The 25139-nt window shown below is 38.1% G+C and overlaps 1 protein-coding gene across 4 annotated transcripts in view; it reads left to right on the plus strand.

The window, feature by feature from the left end:
• Positions 1-25139, plus strand: part of LOC121740042 (dynein axonemal heavy chain 2) — an 81846-nt gene that overhangs the window by 40792 nt on the left and 15915 nt on the right. For all 4 annotated transcript variants that reach the window (XM_042132746.1, XM_042132748.1, XM_042132747.1 and 1 more), the window contains 28 exons: positions 6184-6427; positions 6688-6824; positions 7214-7369; positions 7922-8112; positions 8409-8594; positions 9574-9738; positions 10316-10428; positions 10633-10778; positions 12196-12379; positions 12547-12665; positions 13018-13124; positions 13564-13725; positions 14137-14285; positions 14753-14868; positions 15287-15439; positions 15699-15838; positions 16154-16295; positions 16877-17058; positions 17675-17798; positions 18047-18250; positions 18537-18641; positions 18735-18961; positions 19194-19423; positions 19835-19989; positions 20378-20477; positions 21128-21252; positions 21789-22011; positions 22280-22455. In XM_042132746.1, the coding sequence (XP_041988680.1) occupies positions 6184-6427; positions 6688-6824; positions 7214-7369; positions 7922-8112; positions 8409-8594; positions 9574-9738; positions 10316-10428; positions 10633-10778; positions 12196-12379; positions 12547-12665; positions 13018-13124; positions 13564-13725; positions 14137-14285; positions 14753-14868; positions 15287-15439; positions 15699-15838; positions 16154-16295; positions 16877-17058; positions 17675-17798; positions 18047-18250; positions 18537-18641; positions 18735-18961; positions 19194-19423; positions 19835-19989; positions 20378-20477; positions 21128-21252; positions 21789-22011; positions 22280-22455 (4461 nt within the window). The remainder of the gene's footprint in view (positions 1-6183; positions 6428-6687; positions 6825-7213; positions 7370-7921; positions 8113-8408; positions 8595-9573; positions 9739-10315; positions 10429-10632; positions 10779-12195; positions 12380-12546; positions 12666-13017; positions 13125-13563; positions 13726-14136; positions 14286-14752; positions 14869-15286; positions 15440-15698; positions 15839-16153; positions 16296-16876; positions 17059-17674; positions 17799-18046; positions 18251-18536; positions 18642-18734; positions 18962-19193; positions 19424-19834; positions 19990-20377; positions 20478-21127; positions 21253-21788; positions 22012-22279; positions 22456-25139) is intronic.

Here is a 25139-nt window from a genome sequence, read left to right on the forward strand (position 1 = left end):
GTGCGTTCGAAGATGATATGGGTGACAGTTTTCATGTTCCTTGCTACGGGTTTTTTTTACAAGAAAACAAAAAAAATCAAAATGTAATAAATTATATTTCATCTACAAAAACAAATGTTTCCTATAATTGTAAATGAATAAAAATGAAAAGATGCTAAATGCTAACTTATTAATAAAAATTATAAATATTAACTGTGAAATAGGAGTATAAAATTATTGTTACGAAAACATTTGAAAAATGTCATATGCATGAAACGGAACTTATGTCAATAGAGATTGACTCTGTTGAATCGAAATCAAATCAATAAAAAAAGGCGGCCATCTTAAATCGCCGGCACCACTGAAATGTCAGTACGAAATCGATAATTTCGATTGCAATTCCTTTACGAAGTGATTCGATATTTTTAACACCCGACAAAAAAGAGGGGTGTTATAAGTTTGACGTGTCTGTCTGTCGGTCTGTCTGTCTGTCTGTCTGTGGCATCGTAGCATCCAAACGGGTCGACCGATTTTGATTTAGTTTTTTTTTGTTTGAAAGCTGACTTAATTGAGAGTGTTCTTAGTTATAGTTCATCATCATCAGCCAGCTCCGTGCTGAAAAATCGCGGTTCATCTGGTTCGTGAAGGGCCTATTAGCAACTTGCAGTCGTTTGGTGGGCTTTATTGCATTCTAGTTCGTGACATTTATGGATAATTACACATGAATGGAAAGTTGACCTGGTGCTGCAGCATCACCTGGTAATCAATAGGATACCCAACTCCTCACCAACTTAGAGCAATGGTTTCGTGTTTGGGCTCATTTTAATTGCGACAACTAGTAAGACGTAGATAACCAATAAATTTTTTCATGCTGCTGCTGCAGCATCACCTGGATTCTATAGGAGTCGAGCTCCATATGAACCCAAAGTGGAGGTTTCAATAATTTCATGTTTTGACTCATATTGACGGCCTCATCCAAAAGGAATGAATGAATACTTTATTGTGCACAAACACAGTTACAATAACAATATACATAAAATAAAAAGACATAAAATGGCGAGAGCACAAAAAGGCGGCCTTATTACTACATAGCAATTTCTTCCAGGCAACCTTTGAAAGAAAGAAGCAAATTGCTGGAGAAAGGGCGTTGTGCTTAAAATATAAAAATATTAGAAATAAAAGATTAAAACTAAACACTATCAATAACAATATATAAATACAATCATAAATAATAAATAAAATACTTACATATATAATATATGTTATAATAGTAATATAATATATATTACAATATAATACAATACTACACACAAAATATTATAAAATAAATATTTTATCAATAATACTATTACATATATAATTACTGAGTATTTAATATTGTAGATAACATAAGATAAATACTAGGTATATGATTTGCGTTAAATAACACATGAAAATTATGCACAATTCCAAATCAATTAATGTAATGCCATTACGAAGAGGTATTGAGATAGTATTCTTTCAGGGATGACTTGAATGTGTTTAATGTTTTTGATAGTCTTATATTGGTGGGGAGAGAGTTCCAGAGTAAGACGGATTGTATGGTATAGGATGAGTGGAAATACTTGGTGTGGTGAATAGGGATATCAAGAAGAATTTTTTTTTAAGGACGCAGCTCATGCCTGTCGGGGGAACGGAAGTTAAAGATTTCTTTTAGGTATTTAGGACTGTTGGAATCAAATAGGATGTTATAAAGGAAGGAGAGTGCACGGGCATTGCGACGAAAGCGGATGGGTAACCATTTGAGCCTCTTGCGGAACTCAGATACGCGATCAAATTTCCGCAAGCCAAAAACAAACCTAATTGAAAGATTCTGAAGACGCTCAAGTTTGTTAAGTTGGTCTTCGGTCAAGTTGATGAAGCAAGCATCCGCGTAGTCGAAAAGGGGCAAAAATAGTGATTCTGCCAAGGCTACTTTAGTAGGTACCGGCTGTAAATACCGAAGTCGCTTCAGAGAATGCCACGTTGAGTAAACTTTCCTACTAATCTCCTTCAGTTGATATGACCAGGATAGATGCTCATCAAAGTAAACGCCAAGATTCTTAACAATCTTACTGTATGGTATTATTATACCGTATATATACAAACATATATAGTGTTCATAGTCACTGAAGGTAGAGTGGCCCAGTCAATTCTCGATACAAGCCCTGGACTGCCCAGTATTATTAACTGCGACTTAACGGGGTTGATCAGAAGTCCATGTTCTTTGCTCCAGTTACATATAGCTGATAAGTCACGGTTTATAACATCCACAGCTGCAGGTAATGCATCCAGAGTTGACTGGGTATAAATTTGCAGATCATCTGCGTACAAATGAAAATAAGCAGAAATAATCAGTGTGATAAAATTAATAAAAAGCGCGAAAAGCAATGGAGAAAAGACGCCACCCTGAGGAACACCGGCAGTAGTATCGGTCCAGTCTGAAAAAGATTCCGAAATTTTTACTCTCTGCCGACGACCCCCAAGGTAATTCCGAAGTAATTGAATCACAGAAGGAGAAAGATTAAGAGACGCTAACAGACCAACAAGTACATCATGGTCGATAGAATTGAACGCGTTACTGAAATCAAGTAAAGTAAGAATGATAAGCTTCTTATTATCCATACCAGATTGAATGTCGTCTGCCACCTTAACCAGGGCCGAAGTGGTACTATGGCCCTTACGAAATCCGGACTGGTAGGCGCTAAGGAGGTTATTATCGGTAACATGATTTATAAGTTGGTGATATATGAGTCGCTCTAGTACTTTGGATAGGAAAGGGAGGATTGATATTGGACGGAAATCAGAAGCAACTTTAGGGCGAATGGATTTTGGTAAGGGAATAATGTGGGCAGATTTTCCAAGTATTAAAAAAAGTAGGAAAGGAACAAGTGGATATACAATAATTGAAAATATGCAAAAGGACGGGTGAAATTAGGTCAAGGATCGGGATAATCATTTTGCGACTGATGCCATCATCACCAACGGAATTCGAAGATATCGCCATGACGTGTCTCTTAACCTCGCACTCTGTAAATGGAACAAAACAGAACTGATCGGAGATCGAAATCGGCATATGAGAAATTTTATTTAATGTTTGTGATTTAACGTCCGGGTCTAAATGAGAAGAAAAAGAGAAATATTTATTAATTAAGTTAATGTCAATATTACACGAGTTATCAGAGTTGTGACTTTTGCCAATGCCGAGGGACTTCAAAAACTTCCACGTTTTCGCGGGGTCGCCATTCTCGATGGATGAGTGTATATGTCGACGTTAAGCATCACGACACATGGTATTGCACTTGTTTCGCAATTTTATATACCGATCGCGATGCTCAATGGTATTAGTTTTTTTGTACTTCGCTTTAGCAGCATGTTTGGCGTTAATGAGAGACCTAATATCATCGGTCAACCAAGGAGCCGGAAGATGCTTAATCCTAACTGGTTTTATAGGAGCGTGTTTGTCGTATAACGACTTAAGAAGGCCATTAAACATTTCTACCTTAGTATCAGCCGATTCCGATGCATACAGTGCTGACCAATCAACATTGAGTGTGTCTTCTCTCAAACTATCAATATTCAACGAGGAAAAGTTACGTTGAAAAAGCACTTTGCGTTTTCGTTTAGGTACACGAACGTTAAAAGCAACATAAATCAAGTCGTGGTAAGAGAACATTTCAGCTGCACTTTGTCCATGCCTAGCTACAGAATTTGGCGATGATACAATGATGAGATCTAACAAGGAAGGGCGGCAACCGGGAGAGCAATGTGTTGGATTGAGTGGCAATAAACTCAGGTCAAAGGAGTCTAAAATAGACTTGAGGGTTTTTGATCTACTGTCATCTTTCACCATACAACTGTTAAAGTCACCCATTATGATAATAATATTATATTTTACTGACTTTAAATTTAAATAATTCCAAAGTGTTAAGTGATATTTTAGTCCATAATTGTTGTCAAGGTGTGTCGGGGGACCGCTAATGTAGATATTTGATTTCACATAATATTATAGTTTTAAGGGTCAGTTTTCAGCGAACCGAATCGAGACAATTAGTGACATGGCGATACAAAATGCAAAAGACTGTTGGCGGTCCCCCGACACACCGTGACAACAATTTATGGACTAAAATATCACTTTACACTTAGGAATTATTTAAGCTTAAAGTCAGTAAAATATAATATTATTTCATTACTTTTTAAAGTTGTTCGGCGGGGGTTTTTTTAAATTTCTTAATTTTTAAACTATCGATTAATTTTTGTTAGGTAACTTTCCTACTATTGTCAATTATAATGTGTCACGCATATCATCATAAAACGCACAAACTATAATAAAAGTGTTAACGTAGCAAATTACCATTTAAGGTTGCTTTATCTGGCACATTGAAAAAAATCACAAGACAAAAAGACAGCGGACCTTCAATAGTAAAATCTTTTTCACTATCATCATACAGGACAAATTTAGGACAACATGGCCCTTTGTATCGCATGTGTTCATCATGTAATGCTATCAATATGACCTATGACATATTCTCTGGTTCTCTTGTCTCGTCTAAAAAGACTCTTAAGGAGATCTTCGGCTAGGGTAATTACTGTTTTTTCTTTGTAAGTAACTCCAACTAAATATGTGTTTAAAAATAGTAGTTAGTTGACACAAATTCTAATTGTTATGTGCATGTTGTGTTCACTTCTTAGAGAGATACATTCTCTGGCATTATAATTTTATACTCTATTACTTATGGCTACATGTATTGTGAATTGTATCTTGTTTTGTGAACCTAATAAAAAAAAAAAATAAAAAAAATAAAAAAAATAGTAATACGCTGCGTATGTGATAACATGGCCTCGCTGTAATGACGTCATCAAAGGATCATGGCCATTTTGGTATAAGTCTCAACAGAAATAAAATATATACCATGAGATAGCTCTTAGTGAGTAGGTAAAAAAGTTTTATTGCGCCCAGCCCCTAGCAACTGTACTTTTTGAAATAATGTACAGTCAACGTACAAGGCCGGCGTTACCGACGTAGTTTTTGTCGCTTATGTGGTAAGATTTATTTGCGCTTAGAAAGGTTACGAATGACAGACGAATGTCTTAGACAGTACACCTTAGATTTACGCTCACAGTAGTAGTTTAACCCCTCCCTCATACTGCTCACCCTTGAACGGCGGAGCAGGTATTACGATGACAGAACAGAAAATATAAATAGAAGATATGTGTGTAGACATAAGACTGTATAAGTGTATAAATTGTATTAAGAACATTAATCCCTTAACTTAAAATCAGGGACAAGAGCATTATAAAATATAAAAAAAACATCCCCGTTTGATGTGTAGAGGACCTTAAAAAAATATTTTAAAGATGTTATACACCATTTTGTCGGCATCATTAATATGTGCATTAATGCTGCATTACAGCTTTGTAGGTCCTATAGTCATGGGCGCCGGTAGGGGGGTGCCAGGTGGTGCACTTGCACCCTTAGGAATCTCGGGATCAACAGGAACATGGAATATTTTGTAACCCTATTACCATGCCGATTGCTGTACAAAGATAGTTCGTAATGTTTCGGCACGAAATGTATTCTGTTGGCGAAAATAGACAGTCACTGTTGTTCATAAAAAGTAAAAAGAAAAGAAAGAAAAATAAAATCTGCACCCCTTGGAAATTATTTCTGCCGGCGCCCATGCCTATAGTCTCTGAGAAAAACCGCGGACAGACAGACGGACGGATGGACGGACAGACGGACGGACGGATAGACGGACAGACGAATGGACAGACGGACAGACCGAAACTATAATGTAAGGGTTCCTTGTTGACTACGGAACCCTAAAAATAATCATGCTATAATGTAACGTGATGTTAACAGTATGAAATGTATGAGCGCTGATGTCACTTTTAACATGGCTTTACTCAAAAAATACAACGAATCTTGACAAGCGCCCTATTGGTCAATAATGTACATGGGTATACCTTACCAAAAATATACAATCCATTCCTGTTGAGCCCTATACCAGATCCCATACATTTTTGCCCATCATCATTTACCGTGAGGTCTATAGATATTCCGTTCATGTTTTTGTTTGAACCCCATTTTGGCTACCGATTATGGGTGTTTCAATAACTATGTAGTAATCACTATGCAACTACATACTAAAAAAGAAAAGGTTGTTTATGTCACTTTTGTTTTAGAATTCTCGTCATTCGAGCGTTATACTGGGCGACACGAATACCGCCAAGTCTGTATCGTGGAAGATGCTGGCGGCGGCTCTGACGCGTCTACATAACGAGAATGTTCCCGGGTTTGAGAGGGTCCACGTTTTTCCTATGAACCCTAAAGCTCTGACGCTTGGGGAGCTGTATGGAGAGTATAATTTGTCTACTGGGGAGTGGAAAGATGGGGTGTTGTCGTCGATCATGAGAAGTGCTTGTCAAGGTCAGATATTTTAATGTTTATAGCTCAGTTACTTCTCTATGCTATTATCTTTAGGCACCGCATGAAGCATTTCTTGATTACATTGTAGTATCAGAGAGACTGATTTATAGTCAGATGGCGAACCTACGTCATTTGGTCGGTCTATTTCCAGCCCAGTCGACAGATCATGACTAACATTGACTTGACATGATCCGAAGGTAGTAGCTAGATCCACCGTTTGCTTAGGAATCAATTTCTGTAATGGTTTTATACATTTTTAGACGAATCGCCCGATTTAAAGTGGATAATATTCGACGGTCCGGTGGATGCGATCTGGATCGAGAATCTGAACTCCGTGATGGACGACAACAAGCTACTCACGTTGGTCAACAGCGAACGTATTGCTATGCCTTCGCAGGTACTTAATTACGATTTGTTTTAAGATTTTGAATGGACCGCGTGAACTGAAAAAGGTAATTTAGAACGAGATGCAACATAATTCACTGTCATTTGTCATTTTCTGACATAACCCATTATCGTTTGACATGTCATGTCAAATATAATGCGTTATGTCAGTACTAAATCTGTTAGGCGCTTTGCGATCCGCGGTATTGATGTGCAAACAGCCTCTAATACTATATGTGAGACTATGACGTGATTAAGTCATTAACCAAATTGTCAACTATATTATTATAGTGTGTTAATTATACATGATGATAATATGCCGTTTCACAAACGTGCGTAAATTAAAAAAAGTCCTATGGACCCGCCTGTTCGTTTATAAGTCTTCTATGAACATTATTTCAGGTATCGCTCCTGATAGAGACGCTGGACCTGGCTGTGGCGTCGCCGGCGACGGTGTCTCGCAACGGCATCGTCTACAACGACTACAGCGACTGGGGCTGGTGGCCCTACGTCAACTCCTGGCTGGAGACTGTTGAAGATGTGGAGTATCGAGAAATGGTGAGTGGAACTTTCAACGCTCAAGGCAAAATAATATTTTTTGATGATAAGTTTAATTGTGACTAGAAAATTCTTATTTTTGAAACCCGTATAAGCCGCGATGCTGTGGTATTGATTTGCAATTAATGACACCTTTAAGATTTATATCACAAAAGCTACTTAATTTTTTACGTTGCGGAATGTAGGTCACAATAGGAAGTCACAATAGATCCTCATGGGTCGCAGTGACGTCAGGGCAGAGGGCTACAGCGACCTGCCTTCTTTAAAAAAAAAAGGTAGGTCTTGCCGCAGCGTAAAAATTAAATAGCTTATCAGACAGAGAGCGATCACGCCGTCAAACGTTCAAGCGGTTAGTTTTGCGTTCTTCGTATTGTATAACGTTACATTAGATATGCTGGCCACAGGGGGCGTTCTGGCCGCGTCAGAATTGCTCCTGTGTGAATTATTATAAACAACGAAAAAGACAACAAATCGACATTTCAACTCAGACTTGTATTACATACCTATCTAACCGTCTTACAGCCCATTGTTACTATACAACTTGTTAACCAGCTCCGGCGCCACTTCACCAACATCCTGACTCCGGTGCTAGAGTTGAAGCGACTACAGTTAGGAGAGGGGTCGAGCGTGCGCGGGCAGGAGCTGAGCGGCGTGCGCGCGTTGTGTCGCCTGCTGGACGGCCCCGCCCCCTCTGCCGACAATGATGACAATGAGGGCTTCTCTAAGATGAAGTTTCTGTTCGCGTGAGTTGAAATAATGATTATAGCTGGACTAGATTGGACGACCCCTAGCTAATCGCCGACCACGATAATAAGAGTTTCCCCAAGTTGAAGTTTGTACTTCCATATTCTTAAAATATAATATGTTGATATTGCGTGTTGTCACATATAATATTATGTGAAAAAAATATTTTATACACCGCATTTTGCAGTGATAGAAAAAGGTGTTGCGTATTCGACAGTAAAAAGTGATACTTGAGTGATCACGAGACGATAAAATGATATATTAAGCTTGTCAAGCACAATAGATATTCTTGCAGAATGATCTGGTCAGTTTGCGCGACGCTAAACGAGGAGTCGCGGAGGAAGATAGACGCGTGGATACGCGAGCACGAGGGCGTGTTCCCGCTCAAGGACACGGTATACGACTACTTCGTGGACGAGCGGCTGAGGCAGTTCCGGCTCTGGGAGGACAAGCTGCCTGATGACTGGAGATTCAATCCAAGGTATGATAACGTTATCTAAGGGCCTGTTTCACCACTTCCTGATAAGTGAAAGATATTCCAGATATCCACAACTTAATTTGACTAGAGTAAGGAGTATCTGTCAGATAAGTTGTGTATCTGAAACTTATCAGAAAGTTGTGAAACAGGCCCTTATATTTGTAACGTAGCTGTGTCAAGATATTTTATGTAAATACCTTTACATTCCGGGTTTTCACGTACCTGAAGAGATTGTTACTTAAACATTTAACCTGTACTCCGCAACCAAAGGATCGTAATTTTTGTTCTTCAGCTACCTATGGTTCATTTGTGGCGTGCTGACTAATTGATAGGTATACATAATATTATCATAATATTTTCACTTTTAAGGTGACCGCACACTTATCAGCACGCACGCATTTTAGAATTCTTTGTATGAAGTTATGTGACACTTCGCACATTCGTCCGCACCAGCGACCACATAACCCAACGCCTAATGTTTTGATTTCTCTTAACAAATTATTGTGTCAATGTGCTGAGGTAAGCGACGCGGGGGGAGAGGTAAGAAATGCATTACGAATAAATCATAGACAGTCAAAATTGCTCCGCGTAACATCAATTGTTGTGACGAATACAGAGGTTCTCCCCAGCCCTGCGGGCCCTATCGACTAATGAAAACGGTTCCCCGATTGCGGGCCCTGTGGCACGCGTTTCAGAAATCTCCCGCACCCCGCATGCGGGCCCTATCGACCAATGAAAATGAGCCATACGCGCCGCACTTCGTTTACTGTGCGGTACGTTCGATGCGTACAGCGTGTTCGGTGCTGACAAATGTGCGATCAGCTTTAAATATTATAATTTATAACACAACATTTACCTTTCGATAGCCCTAATTATTAAAAAATATAATTATATTGTCACTTTTATAAAATATATGTCTTAATTTTGTACATAAAGAGAATAAATAAATAAAAAATGTTCATTATCTTGATATCGTCAACAGTACGGGGTTCCACTCGATCTTGGTGCCGACGGTGGAGCAGGTGCGCGTGGCTCACGTGTGCGCGCGGCAGCTGCGTGCCGGCCGCGCCGTGCTGCTGGGCGGAGCTGCTGGCTGCGGCAAGACCAGCCTGCTGCGAGCCGCCCTGCAGCGACTGGACCCTGAAAAGTTAGTGACTATATAATAATAATAATATCTATAGACGCTTCACACCACGTCAGTCTGGCCCCGTGATAAATACCTGAAAGACTTGTGTTACGGGTATCAGACAACGGATATATATTTAATACTTTTTATACTATACATATATTTAAGATTTTTATTACATGATACACATATTTAATACACATCCATGACCCAGAAACATTGAAAACTTTTTGTTCTGGCGGCGGGATTCGAACCCGCGACCGCTCCGACCGACCGACCGCGAACGCGCTCACACCTGAGCCACAGAGGTCGTCGCTACTAATATATTGGCTTATACTATTCTGAAGCACTATTGCTCGCTTTTAAGCCTGTGATTCCTTGGGGATGCAACGCGTGTAGTTTAATTTTATATGTGTATTGTTTGTGCTGTGTATCTCCGTTTTAAGAATGCCAACTGCCAAGGAACATTGAAGAGTTAGAACAACAAGAACAAGAGTTAGAAGACTTATTTATCTAGAATTTAGATGGCTGCAACAAAATATGTGCTTTACATATTATCTAAAACTTTTTGAACACTCAAATATTAAGTTATTTGTAGGTACAGCGTTCAAGTGATCAACGTGTCTGCACAGACTACGGCTGCCAACGTCCAAGATATTATAGAAGCTCGGCTTGAAAAGAGAACCAAAGGGAATTATGTGCCCGCTGGTGGTAAATTTCAAAATTACATTTTTCTTATACAATTTGCTTAAAAATTTTGATATTGCTTATAGCTGCTAATTTTATCAACGCTATAAGGAAATACATTGTGGCATACCTACCTGTCATTTGTTCGAGTTTCATCTTTAAGTTTACATTTATGTTATGCAATTAGGATTGAAACGGAGTACAAGTAAATATTTTATTTTTAATCAGGTAAGAAGATGATCGCTTTCATGGACGATATTAATATGCCGGTGCGCGACGAGTATGGTTCTCAGCCACCCTTAGAACTCCTGAGGCTGTGGTTCGACTATGGCTACTGGTTCGACCGGCAAAAACAGTGGAAGAAAAACGTTAAGGTAAAACTGTGTTTAACGCCTATGTGGTTAATTCTTATATCGCCGTACTCAGAGACATTTAATGATGATTAACCTTCAATTTAATGAAAAGTTTGACAGATAATGTATGGGGCTTATGTCAAAATTTTGAATTAATTACATTTAAGTAATTAATGTTCCACTCTGAGTGCGGCAGTTAGAGCGTGGCACTTGACTTGTTTCTACATAGTTTGGCTGTTATAAATCAGTCTGATTACCTGATTGTCTGACAAGAAATCCAAGCGTCGGATGGGCATATAAAAAGTCGGTCCTGCGCCCGATCTCTCGTCATTCGTGACAATCATGTACTTATACCACTGGGTTATGAGTAAAAGGAAGAATGAGTGCTTTAAACACAAGTATGTGCAGTGTGCACTGCGCACACTACACAGTACACATACTTGTGTATGAAAAATACTCCTGTTTAGCTGGTATGGTTTCAATGAAACCGGCTACCGTTACCGAATCCAGTAGAGCTATTAATATTATAATGTATATATTCTACAGCCTAATGCGTTACAGTGAAATTATTTCCTTATTTTTTGGCATTGCACTGCCATAAAATATTTTATGTTGTTAAAATATGCAATATTTGTTATTTTTATTCAAAGTTTTGTTCATTTTTTCTTTCGCTTACGTTTTTTTTTCTTTTGTATTTTTTCTTTATTGTGTTTGTGTAATGTTAAAAAATTGGAATAAACACTTTATCTATACTAATATTATAAATGCGAAAGTATCTCTGTCTGTCTGTCTGTTTGTCTGTATGTCTGTCTCGCTTTCACGCCAAAACTACATAACCGATTGTAATGAAATTTTGTACACAGATAGTCTAAAGCCTGAGAAAGGACATAGGCTACTTTTTAACTAGAAAAAGGGGTTGTAAGATGGTGAAAATGCGTAAATTTGTTCAAATTAAGTTAGTTCCAAAAATTCATTATAGATGGAGCCGTCGCCGTCTCCTACATCGCGCTGACGCTTGCTCAAACATTTTTCTATATGATGTGGTATCAACTTACATAAAATTTTCGATTTTTTCGATTGCTACATCTGTTTTACGTTATTAAATAACTCAGTACGGTACTTTATCTATGCAGTGACGTAATCTTAATGATAAATAGTTTATGGGTGAAGTTGTGTAATTGGGGAGCTAAATATACTTACTTTAAATTTTGGCATAAATAAAGTTTAATTAAAAAAAAAGAAATAAGTTATGTGCACACTGCACAGCTGTTTTTGGGTGTTTTGATTTAAGGGGTACCAGGGTTTTTTTTATAAAAGCTTTTGAAACCAATTTTGTTGACATCGCGCGCTATAAACTGAAGTCCACGCGGACGAAGTCGCGAGCAACAGCTAGTTTATATATACTTATGTGTAGTTTGGTAATACGTTGTATGTGTAGGGTATGGTGGTGTGCGGTTCAGCGGGTGCCCCGGGCGGCGCGCGCGGTCCCCTGCCGGCTCGCCTGCTGTCGCGCTTCCACGCCCTCTACATCCCGCCCCCCGACCACGCCCAACTCACACGCATATACGGCACCATGCTCGCCCAACATCTGGCGGATTTCGACGAGGAGACAAAGTCTGTTGGTTAGTGTTGATAGTTTAAAAGCCAGCGAATATGTAGTAGGTGAATGATACCGATCTATCGCTAACTCACACGCATATATGGCAACATGCACGCACAACATTGTTAGCACGATCTTGTTATTTGCTATATGATTATTGGTTATAGTAATTCGTTATTTTATTTTCAGGAAAAGTAGTGTTAGCAGCTACCATAGACATGTTTGACAACATCGTCGCAAAACTTTTGCCCACTCCCAGCAAGATGCATTATCTGTTTAATCTCAGAGACATGTCCAAAATATTTCAGGTAATTAATGTGCAATCTATGCTAATACTATATTATATGCTCTTCACGAACAAACCGCTGAACCGATTTTGCTGAAATTTGCATGGAGATAGTTTGAGTTCCGACAAAGGACATAGGATACTTTTTATACCATAGAATTAGAACGTAATTTGATATCTTTGTTTTATACCGGAAAAATGTACAGTTCCGTACAGTCACGATAAACGAATTTTGGCGCAACGGAGTTGCGGGCGGTCATCTAGTACAGTGTACAACTTTATATTTAACAGATTACATACCTAGCATTATATTAAAAAAAGTTTAAGCTTGATAGTAGGCTTGATACATACATTTTGTTATTGTTTTGTAACAGGGCTTACTTAGAAGTAACAAGGACTACCAGAACACCAAGCCTCGCTTCCTTCGTCTGTGGATTCACGAGTGTTTCAGAGTCTTTTCTGACCGGCTTATTGATGACAAGTGAGTACTTAGGTTAATTTTCAACTAGTACCTGGATGACCGAGCTATGCTCGGTATAGCAAACACTCATTGACTTCGTGTTACTTAATAACTTAAAACAATTAGTTGCTAACAAAATAGTATTATTATTTGCCAATAGATGTCAGGAAGAGTCATATTTTTCAGTTTATCGCCCCCGAAACCTATATATATATATATATATATATATATATATATATATATATATATATATATATACAAGAATTGCTCGTTTAAAGTTATAAGATAAATAATTTATTAATTTATTGGATGGTAAGGAATAGATACCTAATATTATTTATTTTTTCCATGATATTTGACCAACTTTTACAACCTCACTAATATGGGTATGTTTGTATGAATACAATGGTCCGAAGTTGTTCCTTGGCTAGTCTGAAGTTCGTTATATTTTTTCCTGCAGGGATCGCGATTGGTTCATGGACCAGATCAGCGAGATGCTCGGCAAACACTTCGAGCTGACATTCCACTCGCTGTGCCCGACCAAGAGCCCGCCGATATTTGGACACTTCCTCAACCCCTACGAGATATATGAGGACATACAGGACCCTAAAGTGTTGCGAAAGTAAGTCTAAAGTGTTTAAATAGCTAGATTGTGATATTTCACAACTTAGTTTTAAAAATTAGTTTATTCTCTATCGACACGTCTTGTCTCTTTCACTGGCATTAGAAAAATATAGCTATCGCGCTCTTATTGCGAACCTGCATCTACGAATGGCAATATATAAAATGTGCGTGAAAAAAAGACAACATCACGAAAGAGATAAAGACTGTTCAATGGCCAAATCTACTCATTCTTCGTAACGTAGCTTAGTTTCTGTATTCAAAAGACTCCGCTTCATCTACTTTAGAGCGATTATAATATTGCGATAGCTTATTTAAGTTGCATTAAAACTAAATTAAATTATATTTATTGATGGTGTATCTTTTGCATAACAATAACGGTCAATAACCTATATCGCTCTCATTGTTACAGATACATAGAGAATCAGTTAGAGGAGTACAACAGTAGTCCGGGTGTGGTCAAGATGCAGCTGGTGTTGTTCAGCGACGCCATAGAGAACGTGTGCCGCATCGCGCGCGTGCTCTCGCAGCCTAGAGGCAACGTGCTCAACGTCGGCATAGGTATGATAAGACTGTAGTGCAATAAATATATATATATATATATATATATATATATATATATATATATATATATATATATATATATATATATATATATATATATATATATATATATATATATATATATATATATATATATATATATTTAATATAGGTCTTAGGACATAAACATGGTGTATTCGCGCTAAGAAAGCACTACGTGACGTGTTAATAAAAGTCGTTTAAAAGTGGGTGCCCGCATATGCAAATGTTGATAAAGTTACTAAAAACTAGTCTAGTTCTATTGTAAGTACGTAAATATTATGTAATTTTTCAAGTTAAAATTATGTTTGGTAGTAGGTGTACCTAGATATATCTGAAAGTCCTGAAATTAATAAAAAGTAGAGCCCTTCCTTTGGCATATTGTATTAACGAGGGCGGAATCGCGGGCAAAAGTATAGCCATTGAGTAATCTGAATTTGTCGCAGGTGGCTCGGGTCGTCAAAGTTTAACTCGACTGGCGTCGTACATCTGCGAGAGTAACTCGTTCCAAGTCGTCGTCACCAAGACGTATGGTGTTAAAGACTTTAGAGAGGACTTAAAGGTGATTTATCAGCTCGCATACATTACATTAATTGTAGACTATAGTTGGTTAAAGTCTTATTAAGTTGATAGCTAAAGTCAAGTAAGTTGAAGACAAATGCATCAATGAGGGCTTTCGGTATTTCATTTGCCGCTCGAGAGTAGACCGGACTCACACGAAGCGCACACCGCCTGGTGGACTTGCGTTTTAATAGCTGTCAATAACAATTTTCTTGATACTTTCCTACGTACTGCTTGCCATCAGGTAGAGCTGTGTATCCAATATGCACATCGGTCTTTCGTGTTCGTTCAAACAGCTATATAACTTAAAATGCTCATCGAACTTATAACTGCTTATCTCCTTTACTCGCGCACTAAAATATTACTGTAAGCTTTAAATCGTTTTAAATATAGAATTCTTATTCTATATTTATTTACAGAAAGTATACACGGCGTGTGGCGTAGACAACAAAAAAACGACGTTCATATTCAGCGACACGCAGATTGCAGAAGAGACGTTCACAGAGATCATCAACAACCTGCTTGGCACGGGGGAGATTACTAATCTGTATAAACCTGATGAGTTTGAAGAAGTGAGTACCTTAGTCTGTAGGGTATTCATAATAATATGGGCCAAGATGCCTGAATTAATTAATAAATAAATAAAGTAAAGGTTACTGGCAATTATCATCCATAACCGCACCCACACACGTACCCGCACACGCAACAACGCAACATTTATCTGACAAATCAGATAATGTCAAGTTTGTCTATTGGTCAATTTATTTCTATTTTTGTTATATTTTCTTAAAGCTACCATTGTATTTTAAATTTTTGATATAAAAATTCTAGATAAAACAAGCACTCGAGAAGCCAATGAAAAACGCCAACCTGTTACAAACTAACGAGACCACATACCAGTTCCTTGTGGAGAGAGTACTGGATCATCTACACATAGTGCTCTGCTTCAGTCCTATTGGAGAGGGCTTCCGGTACTTGGGTTCAATTAAGTTCTTTGCATCCAATATGAAAAGTACCTTCTTTTTTAAAAATACTGTGTCTTGAATAGGTTATTATTTGATTGGCAATACGGTTTATGGTTGCCTAAGTAAATACGACATTCTCACAATATAGTCGACCTTAAAGAATCGATTGGTCAATACGTCTGGTTTGACCGTGTAAGGGTTTGTTCACATGAGGTGGAGTCAGGAATATATTCATAAATAAATCGCAAACTTTTTTCCTACTGGAAGTAGCTTAAGAAAAGCACAAGAAATAATAATTATGTTATGTTAATTTATGTACAGAAACCGCATCCGTCAATATCCAGCGCTCATAAACAGTACTACCACCAACTGGTTTGTGGACTGGCCGCGCGACGCGCTACTAGAGGTGGCCTACCGCTTCCTGGACGGTGTCGATCTACTTGTGTCTATCACTGGACCGAGGGTTGGTTTGATGATGTCCTTAAAATTAGAAACAATATAATTGACTTGACGGTCAAGTAATAGTAAAAAAATCATGTGATATCGCTGTAGTTATTGCAGCTTCGGAACACAATACGATTCACATATTTCACATATTATTGTACCAGTAAATGGGTATGTATTACACATACATAATCAAGACATCCCATGTTGTAAGTAATTATTAGCTACCATAAAGCAATTAAGTGAGCTGGTAATGAAACATCAATATATCAAGGTTTCTATTGTGGCGGTACCCAGTCCCACTATTCGCCTACCATTCCTGCATCGCGCTATCCAAGTTTTCTAAGTGTGTCGGTACGATACGACAGCTGAAATGTATCACGTGGGCTTCGGCCTGACCGAGCATACCACCTCGCTCGGTCGGAAGATCTTCCTTTGGCCACCACACATATTCCCACATTGGTGACCCTCGACAGAACACGCCATCATCTTATCATCATCACTCCCCGCCCCTCCGCACCGCTGTTTCTAGACGTTTTTATTGTTTGAAACACAAGTAAATACAGATAAAGTGCTTATTCCTATCGACATCTATAACAGGTACGAAGGAAGGAGTCAGTCGTTGAAAGTCGTGAAGACGTACTGCGGGCTTCAGTCGCCTCCATAATGTCTCTGATACATTCCTCCGTGGGCGCCTACTCGATCAAGATGTGGGAGGAAATGAAACGCACCAACTACGTCACGCCGACCAGCTATCTTGAACTTGTCTCTGGATATAAAGAGTAAGTAGTTAGGCTGGTGTTATAGATATCCCTTTAGTAGTAAAAATATTTACTACTGCTTGTCTCTATCTGATTAGAAAGATTACATGACAGACATAAATAGCGGACCTTGAATTTTAAGGTTGATTTATACGTTGCGTCTATAGTTATCCTTATAAGTTCAAAGTAGGTCATTTAGGCCCGATTCGACCAAACTTGAAGTTACACGAGTGTGACTATACTGAGAATAATTTTACTCCTTCAATTTACTCCAGGATATCTTCGTTTGCGTTTTACCAAGTTACTCGAAGAGTATGAAATAAAATGACAATTATAGTTCACAATGACACCGACCGTGACAGTTGACACCCTGTTGTGCAACTATTCTCAGTTTAATATTTACTCCACCAAAATAGCCCGTGTAAATATTTACTCCCGTGTAATAACCTTATTCTTGGATTACAAGTTGAAAAAACGCAAAACCAGCTTACTCTTAGATTAGGAAACAGTTATACTCGAGTAAAATTTTACTCTCGTTTGGTCGAATCCGCCCTTAGAGGTGTATATATAAGGATTAATTTATAAGGATAACTGATTACAAGTGTAATAATGAAAGTTTAATAATTGTTATTTTCAGACTGCTTAAATCCAAGAGAGTCGAAGTATCACTTCAAGCTAACAAGCTCAGGAACGGTTTGGATAAAATTGAAGAAACCACTACACTTGTCGGTCAAATGTCTGAAGAATTAGCAACAGCCAAAGTAAGTAGGAAAGTTTACACCACGCAACTTGAACGCAATTTATAAGCAGTACCATCTTCGCACGTGAGAGCTATAGATTTTTTGTCAAAAATGATTTCGAGAACGGGGCAATTTGTCATAGTTAAGCGCGATCCCGCACACGCCTGTTCCTCAGCGTCTGATTCTACGAAGCTCGCGCGTGGAATAAACTTGCGTTATATAATCCAGTTAGCAAGTTACTAGCATAAAACACTGGCTTCCTTTCCTAGGTGCAAGTAGTGGAATACACGGAGCAGTGCGTAGAATACATGAACGAGATCAACGTGCAACGGCGTAACACGGACGAACAGCAACGTAGCGTCGCCGCGCGCACCGCTAAGACGTTAGAGGAGGAGGCGCAGTGTTTGAAGCTGGCGGAGGCGGCTAAGCGCGACTTGGCCTCCGCTATGCCCGCGCTCGAGGAGGCCATACAGGTATATTTCTTTATAAGGTTTCAGTTGGCCACACCGGCGTTGCAGCACGGACGTGGTCAGCGTCGCAACCACATATTCATAAACAAATAAAACAGGAAGCGATAAACATACTACATGCCATACGTGTACACAAAATTAGTTCCTATCGCCTACGTTAGCGTGCTGTATGCTTGTAGATGTAGATGCAAATTGATACATGTAGCTGTTTGTTTATATTTTTGTACTGCCGCATCACTCACTAGCGACATCAAAACACAGATGAACAGCATGATGTTATTCATTTCAGGCTCTAGACGCTCTTAACAAAAAAGACATCACTGAAGTAAAATCCTACGCTAAGCCTCCTCAAAAGGTTGAAATGGTGTTGGAAGCGGTACTCATATTGTTAAAGGTTTGTTATACATTATACAACATAAGTACTGCTTGAATAATTTTCTTTACTTCCTTCTTAAAATTTAATGTTTATAACCATTCGTTATTACAGAAAGAACCAACTTGGGCTGAAGCGAAACGTCAGCTTGGTGACCAATACTTTTTGGATCGTCTAAGAGATTTCGACAAGGATAACATAGCTGATAAGACGTTAAAGAAGATCGGAACTTACACCGCTAAAGACGACTTTGAGCCCGAGGCAGTAGGAGTCGTGTCGCTCGCTGCTAAGTCGCTGTGTCTCTGGGTTCGAGCTATAGAGAAATATGGAAAAGTTTACAAGTCAGTACTTTTCTATGAAGTTTGTTTTCTAAATTGGAAAATGTTAATTGAATTGTAAATTGTACGCAAAAGCATACGCATGCCCGCACTTGAGCACGTTCAACGTTTTTTCTATACGCAATCATGTAAGTATTATACCTATGTTTAAACTCAGCAAATTTTTCACTTTAGTTGATTTTAAACTTACTTTTACTCTCATATCAAAAATGTATAATTAGTCAATTGCATTAAGGATCGTGAAGCCAAAGAAAGAGCGCCTAGAAGAGGCACAAGAGTCGCTTCGTATGAAACAACAGATACTGGCCGAGGCGAGGGCCCGACTGCGCGAGTTGAGTGAACAGCTGGAGCGACTGCAGCGAGAATACGACGAGAAGTTGGCGCAGAAGGAGCAGTTGGAGGAGAGATCGCGGGTGTTACAGATGAAGTTGGAGAGAGCTGAGGCTTTGATAACGGGGTTGTCAGGTTTGGCTCTTCTTATGATGTTTGGTAAATAAGATGTTCGTAATAGATGTACGACGCGAAGTTGGCGCAGAAGGAGCAATTGGAGAAGAGATCGTGGGTGTTACAGATGAAGTTGGAGAGAGCGAGGCTCTCATTTCGGGGTTGTCAGGTTTGGTTTTCCTTTTTTTACTCGACTAAGGTGAAGCTACTACGTATATTTTGTATCTGGCTACGTATGTGCATTTGTTCCCTCATAACTTCTAAACTAGTTATAAATTAGACAAATGAGGTGTCGTTGGAAGCCTCTTTATCGTCTGCTGGTTATATAAACTATACGACTCGTTAAATTGGCTACACCGCCTTCTAGGGGACATAAATTAAAGAAGAGAAGAAAAAAATCTCACCAGATACGTCATTTTATTGTATTTTTAGGCGAGAAAGAACGTTGGGAGCTTACAGTAGAGCGGTTGGATAAGGAGTTTGACAACCTGCCCGGGGACTGTCTCATAGCGACCGGCTTCGTCGCGTACCTCGGACCGTTCATATCGGAGTACAGAGAGAACTTGATGACTGATTGGTTTAGAGAGGTAATAATGTTCTAACAGAAGGTTTTTAAGAACTAAGAAATAAGTCGTAACGCCTATTAGGAATACCTGTTTTTAAGACATTGAAATTCGTTTAATTTTATTTTAAGATTCGAAGTTATTACTCTGTTTATGTTGAGCACTTAAAGTTAATATACCTAGCGGAATAGAGCAACAATCTCGAGCTGTCAAACGTTACCAAAATTGGTTTTCATCTGTGTGAAAAATATGTGTACGTATACACTTACACAAGCATGATTGAACATGAATTCTCTCTTCTTACCACGCAGTGTTACTGATAGTGACATCTCTCTTGCTCAGGCCTTTGTTTCTCTATTCCGCTAGGTATATTAACTTTATGGTTGAGCATTCATGAATCCTTATTTTTAAGGTGTTTGACGAAAAAATCCCAGTGACTATGGAATTGAGTATGAAGAACTTTTTGCTGGATGATGCGACTCTGAGATCGTGGAATTATATGGGATTACCTGGTTAGTAACTGTTTGGCAAAATATATTTTTTAGACATACAATTTGAGCACGTATATTTTATTGAGTTGAAACCCAATATTATTATCTGATTACTTCAGTACACCCAAATTTATTGCAACGAAGAATGCTACCTTTTTGAGGCGCCTTTGCATCTTCATTAATATGATTTATCTACTTCGGACACAGAAGAATTACATTAAGTGTACATTTGCATTATTATATATCAACATTATATTTGTCAATTTTTTAATATGTTTATGCCTCTAAGGGCCTGTTTCACCACTTCCTGATAAGGCTATCCACCAATTAACTTGACAGATCAAGTATGGAGAATCTGTCAAAAAAGTTGTGAATAGCCTTATATTAGGTACTTTATCAGAAAGTGGTGAAACAGGCCCTACGTGTCTAAACACACTATGCCGAAGTTACGCGGCGTAATTTCCGCATGATTCCGTCTGCAATGTATTTTTTAAATTACCGATGACACACTATTACGTCGCGTTCCGTCCGTATATTGTATGCGTTTGACATTGCGGACGTAATCATGCGGAACTTACGCCGCGTAACTTCGGCCTGGTGTGTTTAGAGACTAAAGCTTTATAATAATTAAAAATGCAATACTTTATGTAATTCCATGTAATTGTTTACAGATGATAACTTTAGCGCTGAGAACGGTATAATCGTGGTGCGCGCGACGCGCTGGCCGCTGGCAGTAGATCCACAAGGCCAAGCTCTTATTTGGCTTTCACATCTTGAGGAGAAAAATAATATACAGGTAAAAGTCTACAAAATCACATAAGCAAGGAGAAGTTTACATAAAAAACATGATAAATATGTATTATTAAAATTTGAATTGGCATAACGCTGTTAATAAAACGATCACTGGGCAAACGAATCTAATGTTATATTATAACTCAAGACCCAGTTTCCACTGAAATAAGACAGTGTGGCGTGGTGCTGCACTTCACCATGTCCCTTTGTTCCCTTTAATCTTTAAAACTACGCAACGGATTTTGTTGCGGTTTTCTTTAATAGATAGAGTGATTCAAGAGGAAGGTTTATAAGTATAATAACATGCATTAAATATTGGAGAAATATTGTTATTGTTGGGGTTTAGTAATAAATATAAATCAAAAGTGCTGAATCAATTTTATTCATTTTTTCAGTGGCCATATTATATTTTATACCCGTGAAAGCCGGGGCGGGTCGCTAGTTTAACATAAAGCCCAACAAATGGAATTTCGCTATAGAATGATTTATTCTTATTTCTCAGTCAAGGTTAACGTCATAAAATAATTATTTTTATTTAAGATTGCGGACTTTGGACAGCCAGACTACATGAAGATCATGGAATCGTGCTTATCAGAAGGAAAGCCGGTTATTATACAGAACGTGGGAGAAGTTCTAGATCCCTCCATCGCCCCAATACTGGATCGAGCCATTGTGAAGATCGGGAGCAGCATGGTGATCAAGTTTAATGAGAAGATGGTAGCTTACCATAGCAATTTTAAGATGTATCTTACGACGAAGTTGGGTAAGAAATTATTATAATAATTATTTATTTTTATTCTCTACCAAAAACGCTGTTACAACAATAGATAATATATACCTATGCCAAATGACGTCCGCAACATCAACAACAACGCCCCGTTGCGCAGCATCTAAATCGGTTTAGCAGTTTAAGCGCGAGGTAACAGATAGACAGACAGATTATAAATGAGATTGTTTGAACATGATAATTATTATATTACCATCATTCAAAATAAAAGATAGTCTGTACTTTAGCTCTTTGAATTTTGCAGGAAATCCCTCGTACACCCCAGAGACGTTAACCAAGACGACTCTGGTGAACTTCTCGGTGAAGGAGCAGGGTCTAACAGCTCAGCTGCTCGGCGCCGTCGTGCGAAGAGAGAGGCCGCAGCTTGAACTGATGAAGGACAAACTGGTGCACACTATAGCTGCTAATGAGAAGATTCTGGTAATTACCTTCTAGAGATTATTGAACTACTAGCTGTTGCCCGCGACTTCGTCCGCGTGGACTTCAGTTTATAGCGCGCGATGTCAACAAAATTGGTGTCAAAAGCTTTTATAAAAAAAACCCTGGTATCCCTTAAATCAAAACAGCTGTGCAGTGTGCACATAATATTTCATTTTTTTAAATTAAACTTTATATATTATGCCAAATTTTAAAACTTATTTAGCCCTCCAATTACACAACTTTACCCATAAACTATTTATCATTGATAGGATTAAGGTTACGTCACTGTATATAATATAAAGTACTGACTTATTAAATAATGTAAAAAAGAAATAACAATCGAAAAAAAATCGTTATCATTGATAGGTTTAAGGTTACGTCACTGTATATAATATAAAGTACTGACTTATTAATTAACGTTAAAAAGAAATAACAATCGAAAAAAAATCGAAACTTTAATGTACAATGATACCACCTCTTATAGAAAGATGTTGGGCAAGCCCTAGCGCGATGTAAGAGACGCACGGCGCCATCTAGTATGAATTTTTGGAACTAACTTAATTTGAACAAATTTTCGTATTTTCACCCCCTTACAACCCTTTTTTCCAGTAAAAAAGTAGCCAATGTCCTTTCTCAGGCTTTAGACTATCTGTATACAAAATTTCATTACAGTCGGTTCGGTAGTTTTGGCGTGAAAGCGAGACAGACAGACAGACAGACAGACAGACAGACAGAGATACTTTCGCATTTATAATATTAGTATAGATTAGAATGAAGTTTCGAAACTAGCGGGCAGCGGGGCGGGAGCGGCGCGGCGGCGGCGCGGCGCATGATTTAATAAGCCGTCTAGTACGCCGGGTGCCGCTCGCTTTTCGGGGCCTGTCCATATCTTAATATATATATTTCTTGTGTGCGTGTGTATGTGACTGAACTCCTAAACGACTGGACCAATTTTGATGAAATTTTTTGTGTGTGTTCGTGGAGATTCGAGAATGGTTTAGATTTACAGTTTGGTCTACTGGAAAATGTTTTTTCAATTAATTTCTTATTTATAAGGAGTTGTTGATTTTGGAATGTTTTACATTAGATCCGGCGGACGGCGCCATCATCGCATTCAATATAATTGTATTTCAATTTTAGTTTGTCCTGACAGATGGTGCTACGATTAATTTGAAAAAAATTTTGTTATTCAATTCATGTGCTGATTAAAATCCATACTAATATTATAAATGCGAAAGTATCTCTGTCTGTCTGTCTGTCTGTCTGTCTGTCTGTCTGTCTGTCTGTCTTGCTTTCACGCCAAAACTACTGAACCGATTGCAATGAAATTTTGTACACAGTTATTCTAGAGTCTGAGAAAGGACATAGGCTACATTTTGATGTGGGAAAATATCTTATTTCCATGAAAATATCGATGAAAATGAATTCGCATTGCGCGTGGCCAGCGCTCATCCCGGGGGTCCTGGGTTCGAGTCCCGCAGGCGGAACAAAAAGTTTTCAATGTTCCTGGGTCTTGGATGTGTATTAAAATAAAATTTCAAAAATCTTAAACATATTTTATGTATAATATTATAAAAAATCCAGAAATATATCGACGCAATGAACATTTTAGTTCTAATACGATTCAACAGATGGCGTTTTATTTTTTACTTTATTGTACCATAGAACTAATCATACTTATTAGTTGTTAGTATGTTTTTGTTTATAGTTTTTAATACGTTAGAATATTATGTTTAATAATATAATCACTTGGTATAATAATAATCAATCTATCTTATCTTATAGAACTCCTACTGCATTTCTAATCCATACTATCCATACTAATATTATAAATGCGAAAGTATCTCTGTCTGTCTGTCTGTCTGTCTGTCTTGCTTTCACGCCAAAACTACTGAACCGATTGCAATGAAATTTTGTACACAGTTATTCTAGAGTCTGAGAAAGGACATAGGCTACATTTTGATGTGGGAAAATATCTTATTTCCATGAAAATATCGATGAAAATGAATTCGCATTGCGCGTGGCCAGCGCTCATCCCGGGGGTCCTGGGTTCGAGTCCCGCAGGCGGAACAAAAAGTTTTCAATGTTCTTGGGTCTTGGATGTGTATTAAAATAAAATTTCAAAAATCTTAAACATATTTTATGTATAATATTATAAAAAATCCAGAAATATATCGACGCAATGAACATTTTAGTTCTAATACGATTCAACAGATGGCGTTTTATTTTTTACTTTATTGTACCATAGAACTAATCATACTTATTAGTTGTTAGTATGTTTTTGTTTATAGTTTTTAATACGTTAGAATATTATGTTTAATAATATAATCACTTGGTATAATAATAATCAATCTATCTTATCTTATAGAACTCCTACTGCATTTCTAATCCATACTATCCATACTAATATTATAAATGCGAAAGTATCTCTGTCTGTCTGTCTGTCTGTCTGTCTGTCTTGCTTTCACGCTAAAACTACTGAACCGATTGCAATGAAATTTTGTACACAGTGTTATTCTAGAGTCTGAGAAAGGACATAGGCTACATTTTGATGTGGGAAAATATCTTATTTCCATGAAAATATCGATGAAAATGAATTCGCATTGCGCGTGGCCAGCGCTCATCCCGGGGGTCCTGGGTTCGAGTCCCGCAGGCGGAACAAAAAGTTTTCAATGTTCCTGGGT

Source organism: Aricia agestis, chromosome 2 (genome assembly GCF_905147365.1).
Source record: "Aricia agestis chromosome 2, ilAriAges1.1, whole genome shotgun sequence".
NCBI lineage: Eukaryota > Metazoa > Arthropoda > Insecta > Lepidoptera > Lycaenidae > Aricia > Aricia agestis.